At 40.4% G+C, this 25,395-nt stretch overlaps 2 protein-coding genes across 2 annotated transcripts; one reads left to right on the top strand and one right to left on the bottom strand.

The window, feature by feature from the left end:
* Positions 1-1,915: 1,915 nt before the first annotated feature.
* LOC134671695 (uncharacterized) lies at positions 1,916-24,750 on the top strand. The gene is made up of 10 exons (XM_063529524.1): positions 1,916-2,182; positions 2,352-2,558; positions 3,708-3,897; positions 10,687-10,865; positions 11,233-11,343; positions 12,344-12,496; positions 13,831-14,008; positions 14,507-14,724; positions 17,383-17,548; positions 24,624-24,750. The coding sequence occupies exons 1-10, from the start codon at positions 2,001-2,003 to the stop codon at positions 24,726-24,728; spliced, it is 1,689 nt and encodes a 562-aa protein (XP_063385594.1). The 5' UTR covers positions 1,916-2,000; the 3' UTR covers positions 24,729-24,750.
* LOC134671704 (uncharacterized) lies at positions 18,168-22,314 on the bottom strand. The gene is made up of 2 exons (XM_063529536.1): positions 21,754-22,314; positions 18,168-21,281 (listed from the first exon to the last, which is right to left on the bottom strand). The coding sequence occupies exons 1-2, from the start codon at positions 21,773-21,775 to the stop codon at positions 20,734-20,736; spliced, it is 570 nt and encodes a 189-aa protein (XP_063385606.1). The 5' UTR covers positions 21,776-22,314; the 3' UTR covers positions 18,168-20,733.
* Positions 24,751-25,395: the final 645 nt, after the last annotated feature.

Consider the following 25,395-nt stretch of genomic DNA (forward strand, 5'->3'; position numbering starts at 1 on the left):
CTCTGACACAAGAGAGCGCCATTCTGCCCTATTCTGCGCCACTTCACGCCAGTTGGGTATTCCGAGGGCGGGCACCCGGGCGGAAAACGTCCGTCTGGGCGTCCCAGATATCGCTGGAGTGACGAAGCCCAAAAAGACCTGTCCGCCCTCAGCATTTTAGACCATAATATTGTTTATTTGTCTAAATATCGTGAACTGTAAATGGAAACATGCAGTGGAAAGCTCGACGCCGACGGAAGCAAGTCTGAACTGCACAATGCAGCTCGATAACTCTCCAGCAGCCTTTCACGGCTTGACACGATTGTGGACGGACAAGAGGACTCCGTGGTTGGTCTTCGGAGGCTATACATGGCTATACGATGTATATTAACATACCTACTGTGTACCTAGGTACTTTTATAGTATGCCTACAGATATTTCACCAATAAATGAGTAAACATGAGTATGAGGAAATAAGTATTTTGCTTCGTAACTTACCTAATTTAAGAACCCAGACTGTACCTGTTGCATAGAAGCTATGTTGTGTAACAGTCGACGAATTCAGCAACATAAAAACTAGTCTGATGTATTCAAAAGGTACTTAAAAACAACATACAGTACGTAGCGGCCCCCTTTTTAAAATAACTTTCGTTACATTTAAATAATCACGATTATTTAGCAGTGGCGCTACTGTGCACGTTGATAGGCTCTTAAGAAATGTATGGAAATTTAGCGAGTGTGATGAAATAAGGTGGAAATATCTATACCTAGTAATATAATCACTTCCTCCTCATCGCTGGGCTGTAGACAAACAAAATATATCCACGATTCAAACTGTAAATCATTCAGTTGACGTGACGTTCGCGGAAGTGAGTCGTTGTCCAATCGCGATTCGTGAACCCCCGAATCAGCACATCCTCGCTCTTGAACGGTGGCAAGTTCAAGGTCAAATGAGAACGTAGTTTGGTTATTACATACACATGGGTATGTATATAATGGGTGTTTATGTACGCGCCTAGTGCGCGTCACTTGCAAAATGTTTTAAATGCTGTAGGTTCGAACCAGGACTACAACCGCGAAAATCGAAGTTCGCAAAATGCGGGCATTGTTCTTTGTCACTCTAATTACGCCGTCACCGGAGCGAAGGAGAAAGATCCCCGCAATTTGTGAATTTCGGTTTTCTCGGGTTTCGGGCTCGCTCGGCGCCCGGCGGTAGCTCCTCAGTAACTAGGTAGTTATAACTAGTATGAACAGTCTTTTGAGTCTTTGACTGTAAACGATTATTACTAACCTCGAGTTCATATTATTCTGGTTAAGCTTATAAGTTAAACTCGCTCACTCTCGCCATCTCGCCCCTTCACCCAATGGTAACTGTAGGTACTTACACAACCTAAACCTGAAGGATCACACGCTCACATGAGGAATTTATCTTTCAAATAAATAATACATTTCCTTATAGCTTTATTGACTGACTTCAAAAATTTCATTATTTCATTTTATGCATAGCAGCGACATCTAGTGGCAGATGATGCAGCTATCGATAGGTAAATTTTGAACAAATTATAAATGTTATAGTTATAATATCAAAAGTGGAGACTTTCAACAATTGAAATTTTATTAAATAATACTTTTAAAATATGTAGCAATTACGTGGCAAACCTTTTATTCTATAGTTGCACCAAGAAAATTCTGCAGCGGATTTGATAGCCCACGCAGTGTAAGTGTTATTTATACGTCATAATTTCATAGAAGTTTGACGTTTAAAATGACACTTGCACTGCGTAGGCTATCAAAATCGCTGTAGACTTTTCACGGTCTGACTTTATTAATTTTATTCCTGCTTGCTATAAGTATTGTACAATTTGGACCGACAATACAAAGAAAAATACACCTCGCGTCTATGACACTGACAGATGACAGCTTGACACTGACATAACATTTCATTTGAAGATTCCAACGGTTTTGCGTCTAATCTTGGCGAATTTTTACTTGTTACATGATAAAAACTGTTTATTTACACTATGAACCCGCTAAACTACATAAGTGACGAAGAATTCCTGCCTTTCCTCCAAAGTTTGGAAGTAGAAAGCGACAGAAAGTCGTTTGAATGGATGTTCAATGATCCCGAGCTTTCTGGCATTTTACAGTGGCTTTATAACAGTTTGGATCACTCCAATGCTTTAACTGCTCGTGAAAAATACAGGTAAACAACACTTCCTTTATTAATTTCCATGTAACAACCGAATTTAAGTATATTTATGTGGAAAAATATGTAAGATTTGTAAATATGTAAGAAAGTTGAGACACCTTTTCATAGGCGACTAGATATTATAAAACCCTAAAAAATAAATAATTATGATGTTTTCAAATAGATATGCAGAAATCGAGCAGCACCTCTTATCTCCAGAGGACCTGAAGAGCTACATATCCTCACTACAAGAAGAGTTCCCGGGTCTCTGCCTACCCGGAGACCAGGAGTCCCTGCAGGCGGCCAAGATGGATGTTCAGATGCAGAATGAGAGGCTGAAGATGTTGGAGAAACATGAGGTTGTTGTTAAGGATCTTGTTAAGAAGAATGAGTGAGTATTTTGGTTTTGTATTTTTAGATGTCATTACATCGAATATTAAATATATTTTTTAGTGTTGGCATGCTCCACTCACAAGGGCCTCCGTCACAACCACATCACGAGGCTCTGAATTTGAAGTTTAGTCCCACTCATACCTTTGAATAGTTTTACAGATCTCTGTTTGTATTTCCTATCATCTTCTTAAACCCCATCACCGTGTTTTCTGATGGAATGGTTGGACAAATTGGGGAAATCTTATCTTATTGTTTTCGGGGGCCCTTGCGGATACACTTTGCCCCATAGGGATTTTTCTGTGCACCCCCAAGAGAAGATCCGTCAGTTACTCAAGAGCTTTTCCCACCATATCCCACAGGGAAATCTTACTTCTTATGGTGCTGCAAGCCTTTACGGGTCTTGGCCTCGTCTACAGTGATTTTCCATTTGCTTGGTTCTTTGCCTCCTTCCTTCTTCCTGCCTTGGGCACAGAATAATTAATAGTACTACCATACAGAAAGGAAACTTCCTACAAAACTGAAGATTGACAGTGGTTCGGGGTCGAATCATGCTGTCCCTTTCTAATATATGGCACTATCCCTTTCGGCTATTTAGGGCTGTCAAAAATCAAGTGATTATCTTATCTGTGCTCGTGCACGCAAAAGGAAGTCAAGTGGTGCCAACCCTAAAAATTGCTCGGAGCAATGCTGAGCCGAGCGGAGCCGAGTTTGACCGAAGTTAGGAGTTTCGCACCCCTGCCTTGGGGCATTATACTGTCATTTTAAGGGATAAGTTCGCCTTTGTACTAATGACGAATGTTATTTTTCCTGTTTTGTTTTGTTTTTTTGTACAATAAAGTGTTTTACTACTACTGCCATTTTAGTATCTAGGATATAGAGACATAGTTTAAGCATGTTTCAGAAGAAGTAATGGGTAAATATCAATTGATATTTCACATGAGAAAAAAACTACCTTGTAATCTGTTTGTGTTTCTTTGTTTTACCTGCCTAAATTCTTAACGAACTAGAGAAGAGTGGCCCACGACAGACCCCAATGGAAAGAGCTAGAGGGCCTTCGACAAGCGACACACTGAGCTTAGAGACATATTTTAACTCAGAATAAAAGGGTATAATAGATATATATAAATTTTTGAACTGAATGTTTCAGTCTGGCAAAAGAAGAGCTAAGTCGAGAGATCACCAAGCTAAACTCAGCGCAGCACCAGCTAGCGCAGGATGAGGCAGCGTCAGCAGAAGAATGTGTCTCATTGGCTGGAGAACTTGAGACGCTGACAGATGGCGTGGTTGATGTAATTGCTGACAGTTTGAGTTTGTACAGCAACGCACATGGGGATAAAGTGAGTAATAAAAGTCCTATAGTTTGGGTTTTTTTTTTTTTATTATGAATGGGCTTACTCATGGCCACAGACTAGCCGAGGCCCTACCCTACCCTATTACTAAGACTCTGCTGTCGATCTGTCCATGTTTCTGTCTGTCACCAGGCTGTATCTCATGAACCTTGATAGCTACCCATATAACCATTCCAGTCGCAGAATCATCAAAGTGGTAACTAAATGTCAGATGTGTCGTAACAGAGTCCACACAATGTGTCTAGAATTGTTTCGAAACAAAGTGTCGTCGCCGTGTGTACACTTTTCCGTAACAAGGTGTCGACACATTTGTGTGCACTTTGCGTGCGGTTTGCGACTAAATCTGACAGAAAATTTGTGACAGCAAATGTCAATATAAAATACCTCTTGAAAACCAAGGTTTGTCAAACTACTATTAGTGTCTCGTGTGCTCGTAAGTAATTCTAGTAAGTCATCATGGGCGATGCAAATGAAAACCATATAAACACCCAACACCCGTCAACCTTTTACAGAAAAGTTTTTAAAGAAATGCAATAAGCTACTTAGGTCAGCCAACGAATGCTCCAAAACGTTGTAGAGGGAAATGCTCGGAACACAATTTTTGACTCTGTAACTTGGTTTGGACAAGTTAGGAGGTGAACATATCAAAAGTCCCCGGCCGTAGCCCTTGAGTGGGGGGAAGAGAGGGGGCTTTGAAGGTCCCATTTTCCGGTTTTTCGATTATATCTCGGAAACTATGCATCTTAGCGACATGGCCACTTATACAAAATGAAAGTTAATTTAATTTGTTACAAGTTTATTCAGTCAATTTTTTCGATATGTTGAATAGTTTTTGAGATATCCGCTCTTGAAAGTTTATTTAGGGCTCTCAATATTATCTTGATATATCTACATCAGTGAAGGTGCTAGGCCGTGTATGGTATCGTTTTCGTATAAATCTGGGTTGCTGAATCCATTTAAGGTATCACATTGACACCATTCCACAAAATTAAAAAAAATCTTTTTAGGGTTCCGTACCTCAAAAGCAAAAAACGGAATCCTTATAGGACCACTCGTGCGTCTGTATGTCTGTCCGTCTGAATACACAAAATAGTTTTTTACCTATAGATGACAGGAAAACCTATTAGACATGTGCAGTCAAGCGCGCGTCGGACTTAATGTACGGAACCCTTAATACGCGAGTCCGACTCGCACTTGGCCGGTTTTTTTTAAACTCCTCTTGACGCTTAACCGCTGAACCGATTTCGTTGATATTTGGTATAGAAATAGTTTGCGTCCTGGAACAGGACATAGGATAGATCTTATAACCAAGCAACCTTTTGAAGGTGTGAAAAGTGGCGTGGAAATTTGTACGGGAAATCAATAACCGCTGAACCGATTTATATTAAATTTGGGATGGTCTACATCTTTGATTTAGTTAAAAATGATAAAAAAAACATGACTTCAAACCTAAACTTAAACAGTATTAACTTCAAGAAGTCAATTCTGAATTCCCCCCTACACCTCATTTCACACCTTTAAAGGATGATTTTTGAGATAACTTATTATGTCCTGTCTCGGGACTCAAAATATATGTGTACTAAATTTAAATTAAAACTGTTCAGCAGTTTAAGCGTGAAGAGGAGTTTAAAAGAAAGTAAGTTTATATGTTTTTACTTTGGAATGGTGTCAATGTGATACCATAACTAAATTTGGTACTGCGCATTTATACGAAAACGATACCAAACATGGCCTCGTAGCTTTACTGTTGTAGAAGTCAAAATAAAATTGAGAGCCCTAAATTCTTATTACTTGACCAAACTTGTGTAGAAGGAAAAGGAAAAATAAAAGTCTTCGACAGGAATATAAACACAAATATAATATTTTTTTTGCGTTACTATTTCAATCATCAAATATAAACATACCTTGATTATATTATTCTAGTGAGATCCTCATAGATAAACAAAAACATTTACTTAAAAAATTACAAGGTCGAAATGTCACGGATCTTGTGAGAGTAATATGTGAAAAATAAAAACTTTTATGACAAAAAAATCTGGACACAATTTAAGAAGCATCCAATTGCGTCGAGGAATCATCTGTATTTTTGCTTGTTTCATTACCTCCTCGCTTCTTTTTTTGTCCTTTGTATTCTGTAGCAATTTGTTAGATCTGAAAATAAAGATAACTTGCGTCGTCACGGATGTCGATTTATAGGTTTTAGGGAGTGCAGAATTCGAAAACTATGATCATTTTATATTCCAAGATGGCGGCTACGTATTTTGTCATAAAAGTCGTCATGGATATCGTTTTTTAGGTTTTAGGGAGTGCAGAATTCGAAAATGATGACCATTTTGGATTCCAAGATGTCTGCCGTGCACTTTGTCATATAAGCCGTCATAGATGTTGATTTATAGGTGTTGGTGTGTAGGAAGAGCAGATTTCGAAAATGATTACCATGACCAACAAAACGACATCCATATCGACTTTTAACATAGTGCATGGCCGCCATCTTGGATTCCAAAATAGTCATCATTTTCTAAATCTGCGCCCCCCAAAACCTATAAAACGACACCCATGACGACTTTTATGACATAGTGCATGGCCGCCATTTTGGATTTCAAAATGGTCATCATTTTCTAAATCAGGGCCCCCTAAAACCTATAAAACGACACCCATGCCAACTTTTATGACATAGTGCATGGCCGCCATTTTGGATTCCAAAATGGTCATCATTTTCGAAATCAGGGCCCCCTAAAACCTATAAAACGACACCCATGACAACTTTTATGACATAGTGCATGGCCGCCATTTTGGATTCCAAAATGGCCATCATTTTCGAAATCTGCGTCCCCTAAAACCTATAAAACGACATCCATGACGACTTTTATGACATAGTGCATGGCCGCCATCTTGGAATCCAAAATGGTCATCGTTTTCGAAATCTGCGCCCCCTAAAACCTATAAAACGACACCCATGACGACTTATATGACATAGTGCATGGCCACCATTTTGGAATCCAAAATGGTCATCGTTTTCTAAATCTGCGCCCCCCAAAACCTATAAAACGACACCCATGACGACTTTTATGGCATAGTGCATGGCCGCCATTTTGGATTCCAAAATGGTCATCATTTTCAAAATTGGAGCCCCCCAAAACCTATAAAACGACATCCATGACGACTTTTATGACATAGTGCATGGCCGCCATTTTGGATTCCAAAATGGTCATCATTTTCGAAATCTGCGCCCCCCAAAACCTATAAAACGACACCCATGACGACTTTTATGACATAGTGCATGGCCGCCATTCTGGATTACAAAATGGTCATCATTTTCTAAATCGGGGCCCCCTAAAACCCATAAAACGACATCCATGACGAATTTTATGACATAGTGCATGGCCGCCATTTTGGAATCGAAAATGGTTATCATTTTCGAAATCTGCGCCCCCCAAAACCTATAAAACGACACCCATGACGACTTTTATGACATAGTGCATGGCCGCCATTCTGGATTACAAAATGGTCATCATTTTCTAAATCGGGGCCCCCTAAAACCCATAAAACGACATCCATGATGAATTTTATGACATAGTGCATGGCCGCCATTTTGGAATCGAAAATGGTTATCATTTTCGAAATCTGCGCCCCCCAAAACCTATAAAACGACACCCATGACGACTTTTATGACATAGTGCATGGCCGCCATTCTGGATTCCAAAATGGTCATCATTTTCGAAAGCGGGGCCCCCTAAAACCTATAAAACGACATCCATGACGACTTTTATGACATAGTGCATGGCCGCCATCTTGGAATCCAAAATGGTCATCGTTTTCAAAATCTGCGCCCCCCAAAACCTATAAAACGACACCCATGACGACTTTTATGACATAGTGCATGGCCACCATTTCGGAATCCAAAATGGTCATCATTTTCTAAATCTGCGCCCCCCAAAACCTATAAAACGACACCTATGACGACTTTTATGACATAGTGCATGGCCGCCATTTTGGATTTCAAAATGGTCATCATTTTCTAAATCGGGGCCCCCTAAAACCTATAAAACGACATCCATGACGACTTTTATGACATAGTGCATGGCCGCCATCTTGGAATCCAAAATGGTCATCATTTTTGAAATCTGCGCCTCCTAAAACCTATAAAACGACACCCATGACGACTTTTATGGCATAGTGCATGGCCGCCATTTTGGACTCCAAAATGGTCATCATTTTCAAAATTGGGGCCCCCTAAAACGTATAAAACGACATCCATGACGACTTTTATGACACAGTGCATGGCGGCCATTTTGGATTCCTAAATGGTCATCATTTTCGAAATCGGCACTCCCTAAAAGCTATAAATCGACACCCATCTCGACTTTTATGACAAAGTGTTTGGCTACCATCTGCATGCAAGACATTTCTATTATTTTTACGTACATAAATGGCCCCCTGTCAACTTCCAACCGAGATTTAATCGATAATTTATTCGATTAATGTTCAGATTAATTTAATTTCAATCTATGTTCGGTCGACTAAACTAATCGTGATTAAAATTTGAGGATTAACTTTTTTTATTCCATTAATTAGTCGAATAAACAGTTAATCTATTAAGTCCCATCTCTGACCACGGCATTTTTACACTTTGAGAATATCTGAAAACAAATGAACACAAGGAGCCATTTTGCAAATCCAATAACTTTGTTATTACTTTTGACAGCGCGTGTCATGTGTCTACACAGAGTCGACACAAAGTCGAAACATTTGCGACTACTTTGTGACTGCAATATTTCTCAGCCTTAAACCATATTTATACATCATAATTAACAAGTTTCGTAGTATGTAAAGCGTTATTTCTGTTATTTAAGTATAGTATACGCATCGAAGTACTAAAAATGCATCAAATAATATATTTATGAACACAGGCACTGAGAAGTAAACAATTTCATTTCCGGCTAAACTAAAACAATTTGGTGGCGCGTTGATTATATTACACTTAGTTTATCAAATCACTCGAGCAGTTTAATTCCCCATAATAATTTAAGTCCTATTGTAATATAAATGCAAACAATATATAATTACGTCTTGTAATCCGTTTTAGAGATGGCGTATTAATGTCACTTATTTTTATTTAACTATTTTTCCATCTGACAGTTTCCATTTGACAGGAACAAAATGAACGAATGAACGAATGATTTTGGCATAAAGTAGTCGCAAACTAGTAACAATGTGTGCACACGGCGACCACACTTTATGTCACTTTGTGTCATGTGTCGACCCTTCCCCATTTCTGGTAACTGTGTCGACACAGCGACGACTCTGCGACTGGAATTGTGACCGAAACAGACGGTGTCGACACAAGATGTGTCTACACCGCGTCGTAACGGCGACTGGAAATGGTTGTATGGGTAGTAGGGAATGCAATAACCGGCCAATCTTCATAACCGGTTTCGGTTACGGTTATGCCCGAAAAATAACCGAATATTGCTTTAAAATAACTGTAACCGATTATTACGGTTATTTTCAACAAAAATGATAATTTTACAATGAAGTGAGTAAAAAAATACGAAAATAAAGGTACCTACAGTATTAGGGAATGTGAGTGAATGAAGACTTATTTATTTTTCAATAAAGCACACAAAATACAGTAAGAGTAAAATATGACCTCCAAGGTGATACAATATTCAATAAAAATATTTCATAAATAAGGGAAGTAAATTTGGTATATTTTCATTATTAAAGTACAAGAATGGCAAAAATTATAGTCACAGACGTCACAGCCAAAAAAGGCAGGATTTTGTAGTCATTAGATGATAGAAACATAGAATTTAAGTCATAAATAAATAACCAAAAATAACCGTACCCGGTTATTCCATTTTCCAATATTTGGTTATGAAATTTTGTCAAAATATTCGGTTATAACCGATTATTTCGGTTACGGTTATAACCGAATTGCATTCCCTAATGAATGAATGAATGAATGAATATTTATTTATTACGTGTAACACATGGACACAATTTTTATTAGTAAAGCTTACACACTAAGGGGTTAGTAGGTACAGGGTTATTTTTTTTAAAACAAAACAACACTGATGGGGGAATGCAATCCCTCACAGTGTAACAAGTAGGGACAGTCAACCCTTTCCGCTATCATGCGAAGGATGCTGTTGGGACTGCCACGCACACGGCGCACCAGGGATGCTGCGCGTGCACGCATGGTAGTATAGAAACAATCCACGCGCGCCGCCGCGAACATCCCTGATGCGCTACAGAAACGAGGCAGCCCCATCAACACCCGGAACGCATTATTGTACTGGACCCTAAGGGCCCCATGTGCCCGTTGCGTATACGCCGCCCACAGACTGCAGGTGTAGAGGGATGTGCAAAACGCGTTAAACAAAGTGACCTTCACCTCTTTAGAGCACCTAGCAAATCTGCGGGCGATCATATTCGCCCTGACCGACAGGGCCCTTCGTTCTCTTTCCATGTCCAGGTCGTCTTTGAGGTCGGTCGCGATCACATGGCCTAAGTACTTAAAATGGTCCACTCTATCTATAGGGGTACCATTGAGGCAAATGGCAGGAACTTCCATTGTCTTCTTGCGACCGCACTCAAACACCATGAACTGGCTCTTGGTTGCGTTATATTTAAGTCCATGATCTGAGACATACGTTTCGCAGATTTTTAACAACTTGCGCAGCCCACACACCGACGCTAATAGCTAGACAGTTGAAATTTTCACAATTGATGTATTTCTGTTGCCGTTATTTTCATTTTTCGTTTTCATTTCAGGAAATCGCAAAAAAGTTTCTCAGCTTTGGTCCTTTTGAGTCTTACAAGCAAGCGCAGACACTATACGCATCCCACTTCGACTTGTACGTGTCCCGCAAGTTCAGTAAGAGACAGAATGATGCCGTCACTGATGGGGATCTGCGGTGCGCTTTGGTTGAAGCTTCTGTTATGGGAGAGAGGTAACAATTTATTATTATAATTTGCTAAACATTTGTATAATGAATATTAAAGTCCTCTAAATTGTTGTGTAATGAAAAGGTATTACAGTTCAGTTAATAGTATCAGAAAGTATCTAACATTATTGCCCTCTTTCCTAAATTTAATTCTCTCCCAGAGATATACAAATATAATATGATTTATGTATTCTTGAAGCAAGAGTGAATAGGGCATTAGATAATATTGAGTCATCACTTTTGTACTTAGTTTGATTTGATTTGATTTGATTAGTTTGAAAGGGCTGACCGTTTGAATAAAAAATATTCTCTTTTGGGTAGGTATATAAGGAAAAAATATGTTAATACATATTATGTTTTTTTACTAATTCAGATTATCCAGCGCAGCGTTGGCGTATATAGATGCTAAGACGGAGTTGGCAGGCGAACAAGCGAAACTGGCTCTAGTTGCCAACTACCAAAACGTACATCCCAGTAGAATAGCGTAAGTATTTTTAACTTTAAAACTCCCATGAGGCTATTAAGAGAGTGATGGAGCGCAGTATTCTTGGTGTCAAATTGACTGGCAGAATCAGAAATTACATCTTACGCTCCAAAATCAAAGTAGCCGACGTAGCCCTGACAGCCGCTTAGCTTAAAGGCCTGTGCACACCGGCTGCGTGTGCGTGACGTGCACGTGCGCGTGCGGCGTTGTAGTATACAGATCCTTATGAGAGACGGCACACCGCTTGCGTGACGTGTGCGTGTGAGGCTCCAACATTTTAGCGCACACACACGCGCAAGGTCGCACACAAAGGTCGCAGGTTCAAAGTCTGAAATAGAAACCTTCGCTTTTGCTCTGTCATTTAATCACAACAGTACATTGGCATATAAATCCGCTTAAAAATTTTACTGTTAAAGGGTTAAGAACGATTTTTTTATGATATCGGAGGCAAACGAGCAGACAGATCACCTGATGGTAAGCGATTACCGCCGCCCATGGACACCCGCAACACCAGGGTTGCAAGCGCGTTGCCGGCCTTTAAGATGATTACGCTCTTTTATTGAAAAACCACAAAAACCCACTGCCTTTTCGATGGAACCTATACTAAAAAACCGGGTAAGTGCGAGTCGGACTCGCGCACGAAGGGTTCCGTACCATAATGCAAAAAAAAAAGCAAAAAGAAAACGGTCACCCATCCAAGTACTGACCCCTCCCGACGTTGCTTAACTTTGGTCAAAAATCACGTTTGTTGTATGGGAGCCCCATTTAAATCTTTATTTTATTCTGTTTTTAGTATTTTTTTGTTATAGCGGCAACAGAAATACATCATCTGTGAAAATTTCAACTGTCTAGCTATCACGGTTCGTGAGATACAGCCTGGTGACAGACGGACGGACGGACGGACGGACGGACGGACGGACAGCGAAGTCTTAGTAATAGGGTCCCGTTTTACCCTTTGGGTACGGAACCCTAATAAAACAATTCTATTGTCTTGTTACAGTCATTTATCGCTAGAAGAGCAAGCAGCCTTAGACCTTGAACAAGAAGAGCCTATCCTGGATCAGCAGATACAAGATGCAGTCAAGGAGTTTGTCGAAGGCCGTACCAGATTAGCGGCCGAGACCACCGCGAGGTCTGCTCTGACTGTCAGAGAGTAAGTAAATGGCTTACATCAGGCTTGTTTTGGAGACCTGTGCCAGTTTTATCAAAAGCTTTTAACTTGTAATAGAAGTGGAAGTCCCTTTTTGACAGCTTTTGTTAGAAAGGGACTTCCACTTGTATTACATGTTACAAGCTTTTGATAAACAGGGCACTGTTATAACTAGCTACAAATCACATTAGCATGACAACACCTTATAAAACAAAGTCCCTTACCGCGTCTGTCTGTTTGTGTGTATGTATTAGAAGTATTAGAACAAATTTAATTATTTTCAGAATTTTTTTTGAGTACGCTGGTTCTATTCCGGCCTAGGCAGACGTGGCTCACTCCGCGATTTCGTCGCTTTGCTACAGGTAGCTAAAAGTCCATCCGTTCGACCCCAATTTTGGGCTTTGTCGCCACCTATACTTCGTTTTTTTTAGCATTAGAAATTAGGTAAACAATCTTGATGTGTCTTTTAATTGAAAAACACATTTTAAAAATAAGTTACGGCAAATATGTAACAATTATGAATCTAATACGATCATTTATATTCTTCTGCTTTCATAAGTAATAGTTTTATATTTTTATAAAGCGTTTTTCAATTAAAAGACATGTCAAGATCGCTTACCTTCTTGCAAGTTCTTTCTAATGCTAAAAAAAACGAACTATAGCGGCCATATCTGTGCTGATCGTGACAGATGCCTTTTTTTTAGAGAGTGAGTCTTCTGTACCTATTACTATTATTACTCTGTGGCCTGGGGCACTGGAGGCCTTGGTCACTTTTTCTTACAATTAGTATATGACATTTATTTCAGTTTATTTCAGTGTGTATGTATGTTCGTGATAAACGGGGGGTTTTCACCTATCAATAGGGTGATTCTTGAGGGAGGTTTAAGTGTATAATTTGTTGAGGGTATGTGTAACCCGTGCGAAGCTGGGGCGCGTCGCTAGTTATAACTATTATAATTTTTGTGTGTATGTTCTTGGGCATATTTTACATCTCCTTATTACTCTCCTGTTGCTTTAAATAGTTGTGGCAGTCAAAATTACTACGGAATTTTAATATATTTACCTACTATACTTCGTTTTTTTAGCATTAGAAATAAGTTAAACAATCTTGATGTGTCTTTTTATTGACAAACACGTTTAAAAAATAAGTTACGGCAAATATGTAACAATTATGAATTTAATACGATCATTTATATTCTTCTGCTTTCAGAAGTAATAGTTACTGAGTTTAAAAAAGCGTTTTTCAATTAAAAGACATGTCAAGATCGCTTACATTCATGCAAGTTCTTTCTAATGTTAAAAAAAAACGAACTATAGAATGTATTTTTTTTTCACAGACGAATCCACTCGGACCTAAGCCACCTCCTCGACGTGTCGCAGCAGGCCTTGTGTCTCGACCGGACACTATACTACTGTCTGCGCGCGGCTTTGCGCAACGTTCAGGAGTTTTTGCAACTGACTAGTCAGTTGAAAGAGTATTATACGTCTGAAAGTGCCGCGGCTGCTGACAGGATCGTAAGTACCTATCTAAATCTACTCTGTCTAATCTTGGGAACTAAACTAAAACAACTTCTTGACGTCTTATAGAATTTATATTTGGTATAAGTACCTATGATTTTTATGAAAGACCGGTGACAATACAATATTATGATGACAATGAGCTGATCTGATGATGGAAACCAAAGGTAGACTCTAAAACTACACAATAAAGCCATAAGGCTTATTAGCAAGACAAGAAAAATTGCATGTCAAGATTTTGAAAAGGAGTTCAAGTGTTGTAAGATTTGGTTGCGGGAGATTAGGGTTATTCAAGTTTATGCTTTTTTGTTCTTATATCAATAATCCAAACAAACTTTTACCATTTTAACAACCAGTAATTATTTATTACATATTTATAGAACTGTGACTATAAAATGTTATCATTATTCATGTAATCAAACTACAGTGGAACCTCGATAACTCGAACCTTAAGGCGAAGTTCTCGCACGAAATAAAATATTATTTCAATTCCAGAAATCAATGAACGAGATATGCTTCGAGCAGGAATGCTGCGAGCGCCGTCTCGACTCGTCAGATCAACTGCTCGACACACTCCGGGTCATTCTCAACGTCAAGTCCAATGATTCGTTACTGCTGAATAAGAATTATTGTGAGCTGAGAGCGGACATCCTCGCCTTAAGAGACGCTGTGTATGAGAGCTATGAGAATAGGGAACAAAGTTGTATTAACTTGTAAGTATATCTAGACACGCTGTAGCGTGTCCAGCCAAGTTCAAAGAAAAATAAAATTATTTACTAGGGTCTACTCAGAAATATCTAGAATTGTTCTAGATTGTTACAAAAGCGACTGGCATGTGACCGAAGCAGAAAAAACACTGGCCAAGTGCGAGTCGGACTCGCGCACGAAGGGTTCCGTACCATTATGCAAAAAACGGCAAAAAAATACGTTTACGTCTCTATTTGACCCAAGGTAATTGTAAAGCGACTGTGATATGACCTTTCTAAATAAGTTAATTAGGCATTATTAGAATTAGTCTTTCTTTTCTATCATGGTGTTTTTCTTGATTTTAGGCGATCAGCACCAGGGCTCGGAACCGGTATTTTTTAAAACCCCGAAATAGCCCAATATTTTGAATTATTATATGATTTGTACGAAGGACTGAGTCATATATTTAGGTAACAACTTCGTATTATTAGATTGTCTCACTAAAAATGGAATAATAAACCAAAGAACGAAACCGAACGTAATAATACCGGTATTTTTGTATGGAGCATATACCGGTTTCCGACCCCTGATCAGCAACCATATCATTGTGATGACTGCCCCAAAGTTTTATTTTATTTTATTTTATTTATTGTATTAGGTATGTACATATATGTAATGTAACTATAAAAATGTATGGATCTTGTTATCCGAAATAAATATATTAAATAAATAAAAGCACCTGCACCCTTCGTACTATTCTCACCGCGATGATTTCCTATTTCCTAAATTAATTAATAGATTTTTACGGTAGATGTCGCTAGAGCCTCCCTATGGTGGAAATATTCGCTGTATTGGACACGGTCTTGGTAGGTAGCTCAGATGGCAAAGCACCTGCCAGTAGTCGTGGGTCCAAGTACCATCCCAGGGCAGGCGTGGCTCACTCCACAATTTCGCCGCTTTGCAACAGGTAGCTAAAAGTACATCCGTTCCACACCAATTTTGGTGGCTAGCCATGAGCGCGCGTGGCGCTGTCACCACCTAGCGGCCATATCTGTCCTGATCGTAACAGACGCGTTTTGTTACAGAGTGAGTCTTCTGTACCTATTAATATTATTTATTCTGTACCCAAGGCAGTGAATTTTTCCACTTTTCATTTATTCCCACAGACTTAAATATACCCTAGATGAAGCAAATGTCACGATTTGTATTGAAACCAAGCGTGCCGTCTTTTTACCACCTACTGTGACGTCGCAGCCGCAATTTAGTGATGGGAAATCCTAACCGATTCAAAGACACCAATGCCCCTCTGCCCTCTACGATTCAACTGTCTTGCTCATACTCGTAGATTTTATATCTGCGGTCTCGCTCGTTCACTCCCCACTCCCCCGCGAACCACGCCAAAAATCACTAATCGATTGTCATGAATGACATCGATTTTCTGACAGACGAATGATAAAGACAGATGAATGATAAAAACAGACGAATGACCTTCCCAACTTTTTCCTTCAATGAAACTGGTATTTTCAAAATCTTTGACTGGATCATATGGAAAACAAAAATAATGAAAGTTTTTTTAACACAATAGAAATGTATAACCCTACTAAACGTATAGGCAGATATGTTAATATAATAGTATGTGGTTAAATTACCCTTCTTTTTTAAGGTGTCATGTAAAATTAGCACATGATTTTTTTTATCAACAACAACTACTAATAGTTTTTTTTATTTATTTATTTATTTATTTAAACTTTATTGCACAAAGTATATACAAAAATGTACAAATGGCGGACTTAATGCCAAATGGCATTCTCTACCAGTCAACCATAGGGCCAAACAGACATCTACAATTGGTGCAGAGAGAGAAATATACTTATTCAGTGAATAAAAAAAAGCAAACTATACATATAAACTACATAGATAAATAAAATATATATAAACTACTACATATTTATACAATACATACTATAAATATAATAATGATGGATATTATTCGAACTCTTGTTTTAGCAAATGCTTACGCAACAACCGCTTAAAAGAAAACTTACTTGGTAGCTCCAAGTAAGTTTTTTAATAGTTAATATCATTCATATGTCCGATATCGATTAAAATCGATTATTAGAAGCGATCGGTAGAACGAACAACACTAGTCGCTAAATTTGACAGACGAATGATGAACGGCCTGTACCACGAAGTCGAAGCGATGAGCGACAGTATCGCTAGTTCCGATATTCATCGTTTCTTAACTCACAACGTCAGACCAAACGCTCAAAGTAAACGCGCAATGTAATGTAAATATAGTTTTGTAACGTTAATCTATAGTTACTTAGGTATATTATTGGACTCACAATTTGGAATCTTAATAAAATGTTTTAAAATTAATTTACGCATAATATAATTTTAAAATTACTTACATTTGATAGGAAATATGTCCTTGCCCTTGGGTGCTTGCAATTTTTAGGCTGTTGCAGTAAATTATCACGCAAAGAGCAATTTTTTAATTTTTTACGGACTACCGGCTGCAACAACTGGCGCGCGTGGAATGTCAATAGCGACGACCAACCTCGACGCTTGGTCTGGGTTCGGACACGCGAAGTAGATGCATTTGCGTCATCTAGGGTATATTTAAGTCTGTGTTTATTCCTATTTCCTGTAGGTACAAAACTATTTTTTTTGTATATTTTCAGCCAACAAGATACTCTACCACTTCGCAACTACATCTGGGACGGCTGCACCAAGCTGCCTAACTGCTGGAACACCTCTGTCGCGGCCATGACACACAACTTGCAGCAGACGATGGAGCAGGCCGAGAGGAAAGTGGCCGAGGCCGGCGGGGGGTACTCCTCTGTCAAGGTAAAACGAGCCTTGTTTACATGTAGATAGAGCCCACTATTACAATACTGGAGCAAGCTCCCAACTGCTGGAACACCTCTGGTCACCATGACATACAACTTGCAGCAGACGATGGAGCAGGCCGAGAGGAAAGTGGCCGAGGCCGGCGGGGGGTACTCCTCTGTAAAACGAGTGATGCGTACAAAAGGTCGGTCCCCTCATGGGCAACCAAAATGATGCGGACAAAGCCGGTCCCTCATGGGTTCCACCTAAAATGATTGGCACAAAGGCGGGCAATCCTAGATCCCCGGATGAGCCACCATAAATGATGACGACAAAGGCGGGCAGCTGCGTCAGCTACTCTCTCTCTCTCTCGTCTCTCTTACTCTAAACATGGGCCACCAACATGGGTTCCTGGCGCTTCCCTGGCGCGCAAGTACACATGTACTATAGGAGCTGCCCCAGCTATCTTTCCTATGATCTAGTACTTAGCCTTCCGTATACTCTTGACCTGGAGACACGTGGCTGCGACGACCAGCTACCGGCCGTCGAGTGTGCCATCGCTGCGCTCCGCTGACGACTCCAGCTCTCCTGCCAGCTGCGGGACGTACAGTCGCTGCCCTAGCGGCTGTGATGAGGATAGAACCCGTTCAGGGTTAGGACCACGTGACGTCGTTATTGAAAGGCACTGAATTTACTGAACTATTATATTAACTGAACTTAACTCTAGCGATACATCTTATTTTAATACGTAAACTACTGACTTGTTAACTAAGGGCCGCCGCGGCATAATGTAAGACAATTATACTGAGGACAAAATGGCGGAGCTGACTTGACCCGTCAGCTCCGACCCGCGCCCCGGGCACGCGTCCGCTCGCGACGAGGAATCGAATAGAAGAGGGCGATGCGACGGGGAGTATGAATGTCCATTGCAACGAATGAATGAACGAATGAATTGACTGACTTTACTTATACCTTTTAATTACAACGAGCCATGGATTCTCGTTGATTTGGCGTGAACATTCCTGCGGGGCGGCCCCGAAAGTTGAGCGATTACATGAGCATTTATCAAAAGTTACCCTAACTTGTTGATAATACAATGATGATGATCACATAAACAAATGACATAATATAAAGTGACCAAGTTGACACATGATAGAGCAATCAGTACCTAGTAATGATTACAAACAATTGAATTTATCAATGAAACTAATTGAAAAATGAAATCGATCTACCATTGAATGAAGAACATACTTAACATGAGCAATGAAACATACATAAACATTGAGCAATGAAACCAAAGAAATTACTTATGAACTATTCCTTACAAGGTACTATACTTTATAGCTAATACATAAAAGTTGAAAATGAGTCGGTTTAGTCTTACCGCTCTGAATTCCAAATTGACTAATTTGACAAGATATTCTAGCACCCTTGAATCTCTAATTAACATAGCTTCTATGCTTAGGAAGGGGTGACAGTTCATAGTTCATGAACACACATTGAAAATTAACATAAGTCATATGAGCACACCTTTATGTTAACATTGAAATAATTGAAGCAATTATAATTGATTACAGAATCAGTTGAAAATAGCTTGGAATGAGAGTTGAGTTGAAAACGTGACGAACATTCTAGTGTCCTTACAAGGACATTCTGGCATTGAAAGTAATTAAGAATAATAGTGAACGAATAAATTAAATTGAACCTTGTACCTGTATTGATGCGACGAAGGGTGGGCACCCTCGTCGAATGACAAACCGTGTGAACACCACAGCGACAACCTCAAAGCTCAGCGGCGACACTAGCCTGAGATGTACTTTCCCGGTATCTAAACACATGAAAAATACAATTTTAAGCTTTGACTGAGTGAGCATATTGATACGACTACTCTAAACTAGTAGAAGGTCAAATCTGCCATTAGCGGGTTTGAACTGTAGCATTGAATCTGAAATATGACATACAATCGCAGACTACACGATAAATCTGACGTCGCATCGACGAATCCAAAATGATTATGCTGAAATATTAATATAAATGGGCAAGGTCCCATTTGAAACATGACGATCCTATTTGAGTCGTGACCTACTGAGTTCAATGAACCTGCTGTACCAACAGCTGATTGCATTTCCGCAGCCGTCCTCCCACGCGAATGCAATATGTCCCAAAACCTTACAACTTCCTTGTAGGTATTCGTGAACATATGATCCAATGGTTCGTGTCCTCACGATTCCGTCGCTAGTGAATGTAGAACGGAGTACATATTCGTCGCTCCCTCGGCAATCGAATATACTTCCATTGCTTGACTTAGCGGCAGCAACATACGTTGCAAATATCCATTTCTGACATCCTTGACATTCGATGATGACTGACATAATCTGACCACAACATACACACACTTCAGTAGTTCATCTCTCACATGAACTGTCCCTGTTCTGCGATAAACTGGGTTCTAGGTAAGCTCCGCCTCCAATGAATGAATCTAGAGTATGGCGAGGGCTTTGGGATCGCCAAGCTGGGTCTGTCTGCCAGCAGCGGCAGCTGTCCATATCTTTGCCTCTAGGCAAGCCTTTAATAATGAAAGTATACGACCTTTCTCTTTCGTGGTCTGCTGGGGTGCTCCGTCTGTCCTACGGACGGTTCCACCTTCCAACTTCCAAGACTCCCTCGAGTCAGGCCGCATGGAGACTGCTGTCCTTGACTGAAGTCCTCCTGCTACGCTGATGATGATGATGGACGAGTCTGCATGACTTCCATCAGACTTGGCCGAAGCAGGTGCTGTCGTTCTCAACACCTGGAATGTCAGTGAGTATCCTTGAAACAGTGAAATATAATTGAACACATATTTTCCCAGAAGGATGTCCACATCCTGAGTCTTATGACAATCCAATCAAATCCTCAAGCTTGCTTGCTACAAGGTATTTCCTTGCTAACTCATACAGATAGCTACTACGCTAATGATGAATACATAATTATGAAATTGAACATAATTGACTATTCAAGTGTGCTTCACACATTGACCATTGACTATCTATCCCATAGATCTAACGAATGAAACATTTGATAGCGCTCCTTGCGCGCGCGTACCTACCCCAGGTCGCGTTATATAACTAGCCGATCAGCTGACCTACTGATTCGACTTGTGAGAAGGCCTCGCTCTTCTCGTCCTCTAAGTTTCCTCCTCCGGAACTAGAGCCTGATAATGATTACCTATTTGAATTGAGTGACCGCTTTCCCTGGTTTGACTTATTGATGTACTTGACGTGGCGTGGCGTGACGTGACCTCTGCTCCCGTCGTTCAGCAATGAGCTATGCGCCAACAACTGACAATAAGCGCACCAGTCGCGCTCCATACAATCCAGTGCACAATGACAGCATAGGCACCAGAAATAAGCACCTGCGTTCCTTGACCAGGTCCTCCGCTTCGAGAACACCAGTGGTCCGACAATCTCGGACACACTACTGAACGCTGCTATCACTCGAGCAGCATGAGCGTAATACGGTAACAGATTCACCTGATACTCGGTTCCTGGTCCACTGCCAGGACCATTGCTGATGGCGTCGGCCTCCGCGCCTGACCAGATGCACAGATATCTGCTCCCCCATTCACCGCAGGTGGCACATCCTGCTTCACTCCACTGCTCGGCCAGCAACTCCTGGTCGGCAACAGGCAACACTCCAAGTGACTGCCGCATTGCTCCAAGTGGCTGCTGCGTTGTTCCTTGAACAACATCCTTATTCTGACACGCAATCTCTGAAACATTATTAAAACTAATAAGTTTTGACAACTCAATGACAGCTGTTATACTTCTCCAGCTCTTGAATTGATTCCCGTTATATTGCAAACCTTGACCCTCAGTCAACAATTAAATTGAAATCTGAATATAAGTTCCTACTTACTATGATTTAAAACTAAACGTAAATCTACCAATTTACTCACTTACTTTCATATGAATGACGAATCTGACAACTACTAACTACAATAGACAGAACAATATAAATATCTAACAATGATCGTTGATTAACCGCGTGATGTGAATATACCTAGGTACTAACTAACCTATAAATTGAACAACCTAAACGTAAACAACAATTGAACACCATTCTGAGAATAACCCGTCGACCCGTAAATCTACCTACGGCGTACGAATAAATAACAGGAAGACCAATCCTATAAAACTCCAATTGAAACATAACACTGATAATCGTAAACAAGTCTAACTCACCTGAGTTTGATGACGCGTGCATTCCTTGAACACAGCTGCATTCCTTTGTTTACAATAATAACAATGTCTCAATCTACTTGAAATACAACAACTCAATCTCCGCGATCGAATGATAACCTATAATTTGACGTTGACGTATTTTTAATATGACCTTGAACTAACTTGAGACATTGTTACAAATACTTACGAGTATTTATTTCCTATTAATGAATGAATATGATTAGTTTACACACTTTCAACTCACTCTGAATTTAACTTGAAACAATTTAAATCCATTCAAATGAATATGAGATTATAAATAACAATCAATACAGATCGATGTTTACAACTTGAAGTTGACAGTTACAATGACATGAATGAATGAAATGAAGAATGAATGAATGGTTGACCGAATGAAATAAGCACTTAAAGTCTTTAGCTGATGAGTGAGTCCCGTGACCGGTTGACCGAACGATCCGCGGTTGAACGGATACGATGACTCGAACTAACCGGAAGGTGGCGTTGCGAGCGCTCTCATCGTCTAACGCACTTTCCGATTTTAAAGATGGCCGGCACCCATCTAATTGACTTCGCACTTTTTTATGATCTACTTTTCACTTTTGCTCGTAAATCCGCACTCGAGCACCGTACGCACGCACTGAATTTAACGGCAAATGAAATAATGATGACACGATGACTACTTTGACGCGATGATTATGTTGACCCGATGAAATGCCGACGCGACGCGTGCGCTGCGTTACGTAACCAGCCGTTTTCTTCGCCTACCGCGCACGACCTGCGTTGATTTCTTGAAATTTTGATTAATCTTGATAAATATGAATAAATATGATGAATAAGAATATGAATTCTCTTCCTGCGACCGCTCCGGTGCTTCTCCTTCGTAGACGAGCGTCGATGACCCTCGGCGTTGTGTCTAACCTTGAAATATCGCAACGATATGTTACCTTCTTTTTACTTCTTGATCCTTCTTTTTCTTCTTCTTCGTGCTGATTCATTCCGTTGATCGTGCTGATTCATTCCCCGTCATGGGATCACCAAAATGATGCGTACAAAAGGTCGGTCCCCTCATGGGCAACCAAAATGATGCGGACAAAGCCGGTCCCTCATGGGTTCCACCTAAAATGATTGGCACAAAGGCGGGCAATCCTAGATCCCCGGATGAGCCACCATAAATGATGACGACAAAGGCGGGCAGCTGCGTCAGCTACTCTCTCTCTCTCTCGTCTCTCTTACTCTAAACATGGGCCACCAACATGGGTTCCTGGCGCTTCCCTGGCGCGCAAGTACACATGTACTATAGGAGCTGCCCCAGCTATCTTTCCTATGATCTAGTACTTAGCCTTCCGTATACTCTTGACCTGGAGACACGTGGCTGCGACGACCAGCTACCGGCCGTCGAGTGTGCCATCGCTGCGCTCCGCTGACGACTCCAGCTCTCCTGCCAGCTGCGGGACGTACAGTCGCTGCCCTAGCGGCTGTGATGAGGATAGAACCCGTTCAGGGTTAGGACCACGTGACGTCGTTATTGAAAGGCACTGAATTTACTGAACTATTATATTAACTGAACTTAACTCTAGCGATACATCTTATTTTAATACGTAAACTACTGACTTGTTAACTAAGGGCCGCCGCGGCATAATGTAAGACAATTATACTGAGGACAAAATGGCGGAGCTGACTTGACCCGTCAGCTCCGACCCGCGCCCCGGGCACGCGTCCGCTCGCGACGAGGAATCGAATAGAAGAGGGCGATGCGACGGGGAGTATGAATGTCCATTGCAACGAATGAATGAACGAATGAATTGACTGACTTTACTTATACCTTTTAATTACAACGAGCCATGGATTCTCGTTGATTTGGCGTGAACAACGAGCCTTGTTTACATGTAGATAGAGCTCACTATAACAATACTAGAGAAAGCTCCCATCTGCTGGAACACGTCGGTGGCCAAAACAAATTGAATTCTATTTTGTATCACCATTGATTCAATTTAGACTGTCAATTTTTCTTGTATGATGGTCCGCTATAGGTTTTATGTGAATGATCAAGTTAGTTTTAAATGTCCTTTCTCGCGTTGTGCCGGCATTTTGCCATGGTCCATGGAAGCCTGAGGTCCGCTTGGCAACTAATCCCAGGAATTGGTACAGGCCCAGAGGGGAAACTAGGCCTTATTGGGCTTGGTCCGGTTTCCTCGCGATGTTTTCCTTCACCGAGAAGCGACTGGTAAATATCAAATGATATTGCGTACATAAGTTTCGAAAAACTCATTGGTACGAGCCGGGGTCTGAATCCGCGGCCTCCAGATTGCACGTGGCACGCTCTTACCGCTAAGGCCACCAGCGCTTAGTTAGTTTTAAATGTGTTTTCATCTCTCCTGTTCGGAAAGTTCACCTTTCATAGGCTGATAACCGGGTGGAAAATTTAATTTCCCACCCTAGGGTGGAAAGTAATTTTTTTATTATTTTTACTTCGAACAACAGCATATTGGTCAGTTAAAAGCTCTTATATTAGCTTCCGCATGACTGAAATTTGCGCCGTTTACATTTTGATCGAAAAAAAATCGAAAACCATAGACAATCCGATCTTAAATTGGGATGTATCTGAAACGACCTTAATGTATTGGCCTTAAAAAAAGTGAAACTGAATGAATGAATGTAATGTAATGATAATATTACCAATAATCAACATACATTTCTTGTGTTTGACTTCCCTCATAGTCGAAATGAAAAGTAGAGTGTTTAACTCGGGTAAAAGTAACCATCTCACCCTCGAACTATTGGCGCTCTCTCTTCGTTCGAGCGCCAAAATATCTCGGGTGCAATGGATCACTTTCCACCCTTGATTAACAATCTACTATTGTTGTTTTCAGAATGGCGACAAGCAGGGTCTTCGCAAGCTGTGGCAGTACTTCTTGACCGACCAGAACAAGTTGGCGGCGGCGATGCGAGCCGCGCAAACTAGGACCTTCTGTTAGTACTTCTGTTACTTTTTAGGGTTCCGTACCCAAAGGGTAAAAACGGGACCCTATTACTAAGACTCCACTGTCCGTCTGTCCTTCACCAGGCTGTATCTCACGAACCGTAGATAGTTGAAATTTTTACGGATGATGTATTTCTGTTGCCGCTATAACAACAAATATTTAAATATTTAAGATGGGCTCCCATACAACAAATGTGATTTTTTATGCCGTTTTTTGCGTAATGGTACGGAACCCTTCGTGCGCGAGTCTGACTCGCAATTGGACCGGTGTTTATTCTATTATTCAAGTCATACTGTCTGTTAGCAGTATATAGTAGTAGCCATATTATATATTATCAAGTATGTACCGTGGAATGTAGATTCCATGGTACAGTCACCTGCAATAATATATTACACAACGAAGGCCGCAATAATATCTGACACGATCTTATTTGTAGAGCCATAAGAGCGTGTCACATATTTTTGCGGCCGCCAAATAGTAACATATTATTGCAGGTGACTGTACATTACAGTTTCAAGTGAATGACTATGTCAAAAAACCACTAAAAACAACCAAGGAAATATGTGCCAATATGATAGTAATTGTACGTAAAGTTGGGCGGAAAGCGAAAACGTATAACATCTTTTTCCTTGGCCTTACAGACAATATTTCGTTAAATTGA

Source organism: Cydia fagiglandana, chromosome 16 (genome assembly GCF_963556715.1).
Source record: "Cydia fagiglandana chromosome 16, ilCydFagi1.1, whole genome shotgun sequence".
NCBI classification, from domain to species: Eukaryota; Metazoa; Arthropoda; class Insecta; order Lepidoptera; family Tortricidae; genus Cydia; species Cydia fagiglandana.

Bases quoted from the DNA above. Each gene is read 5' to 3' on its own strand.
- LOC134671704 (XM_063529536.1), bottom strand. From the start codon at position 21,775: ATGCACGCGTCATCAAACTCAG. The intron at 21,282-21,753 runs GTGAGTTAGACT...ATAATGTTTCAG, and splicing joins GCACGCGTCATCAAACTCAG to AGATTGCGTGTCAGAATAAG.
- LOC134671695 (XM_063529524.1), top strand. From the start codon at position 2,001: ATGAACCCGCTAAACTACATAAGTGACGAAGAATTCCTGCCTTTCCTC. The intron at 3,898-10,686 runs GTGAGTAATAAA...TTTTCATTTCAG, and splicing joins GCAACGCACATGGGGATAAA to GAAATCGCAAAAAAGTTTCT. The intron at 10,866-11,232 runs GTAACAATTTAT...TTACTAATTCAG, and splicing joins GCTTCTGTTATGGGAGAGAG to ATTATCCAGCGCAGCGTTGG.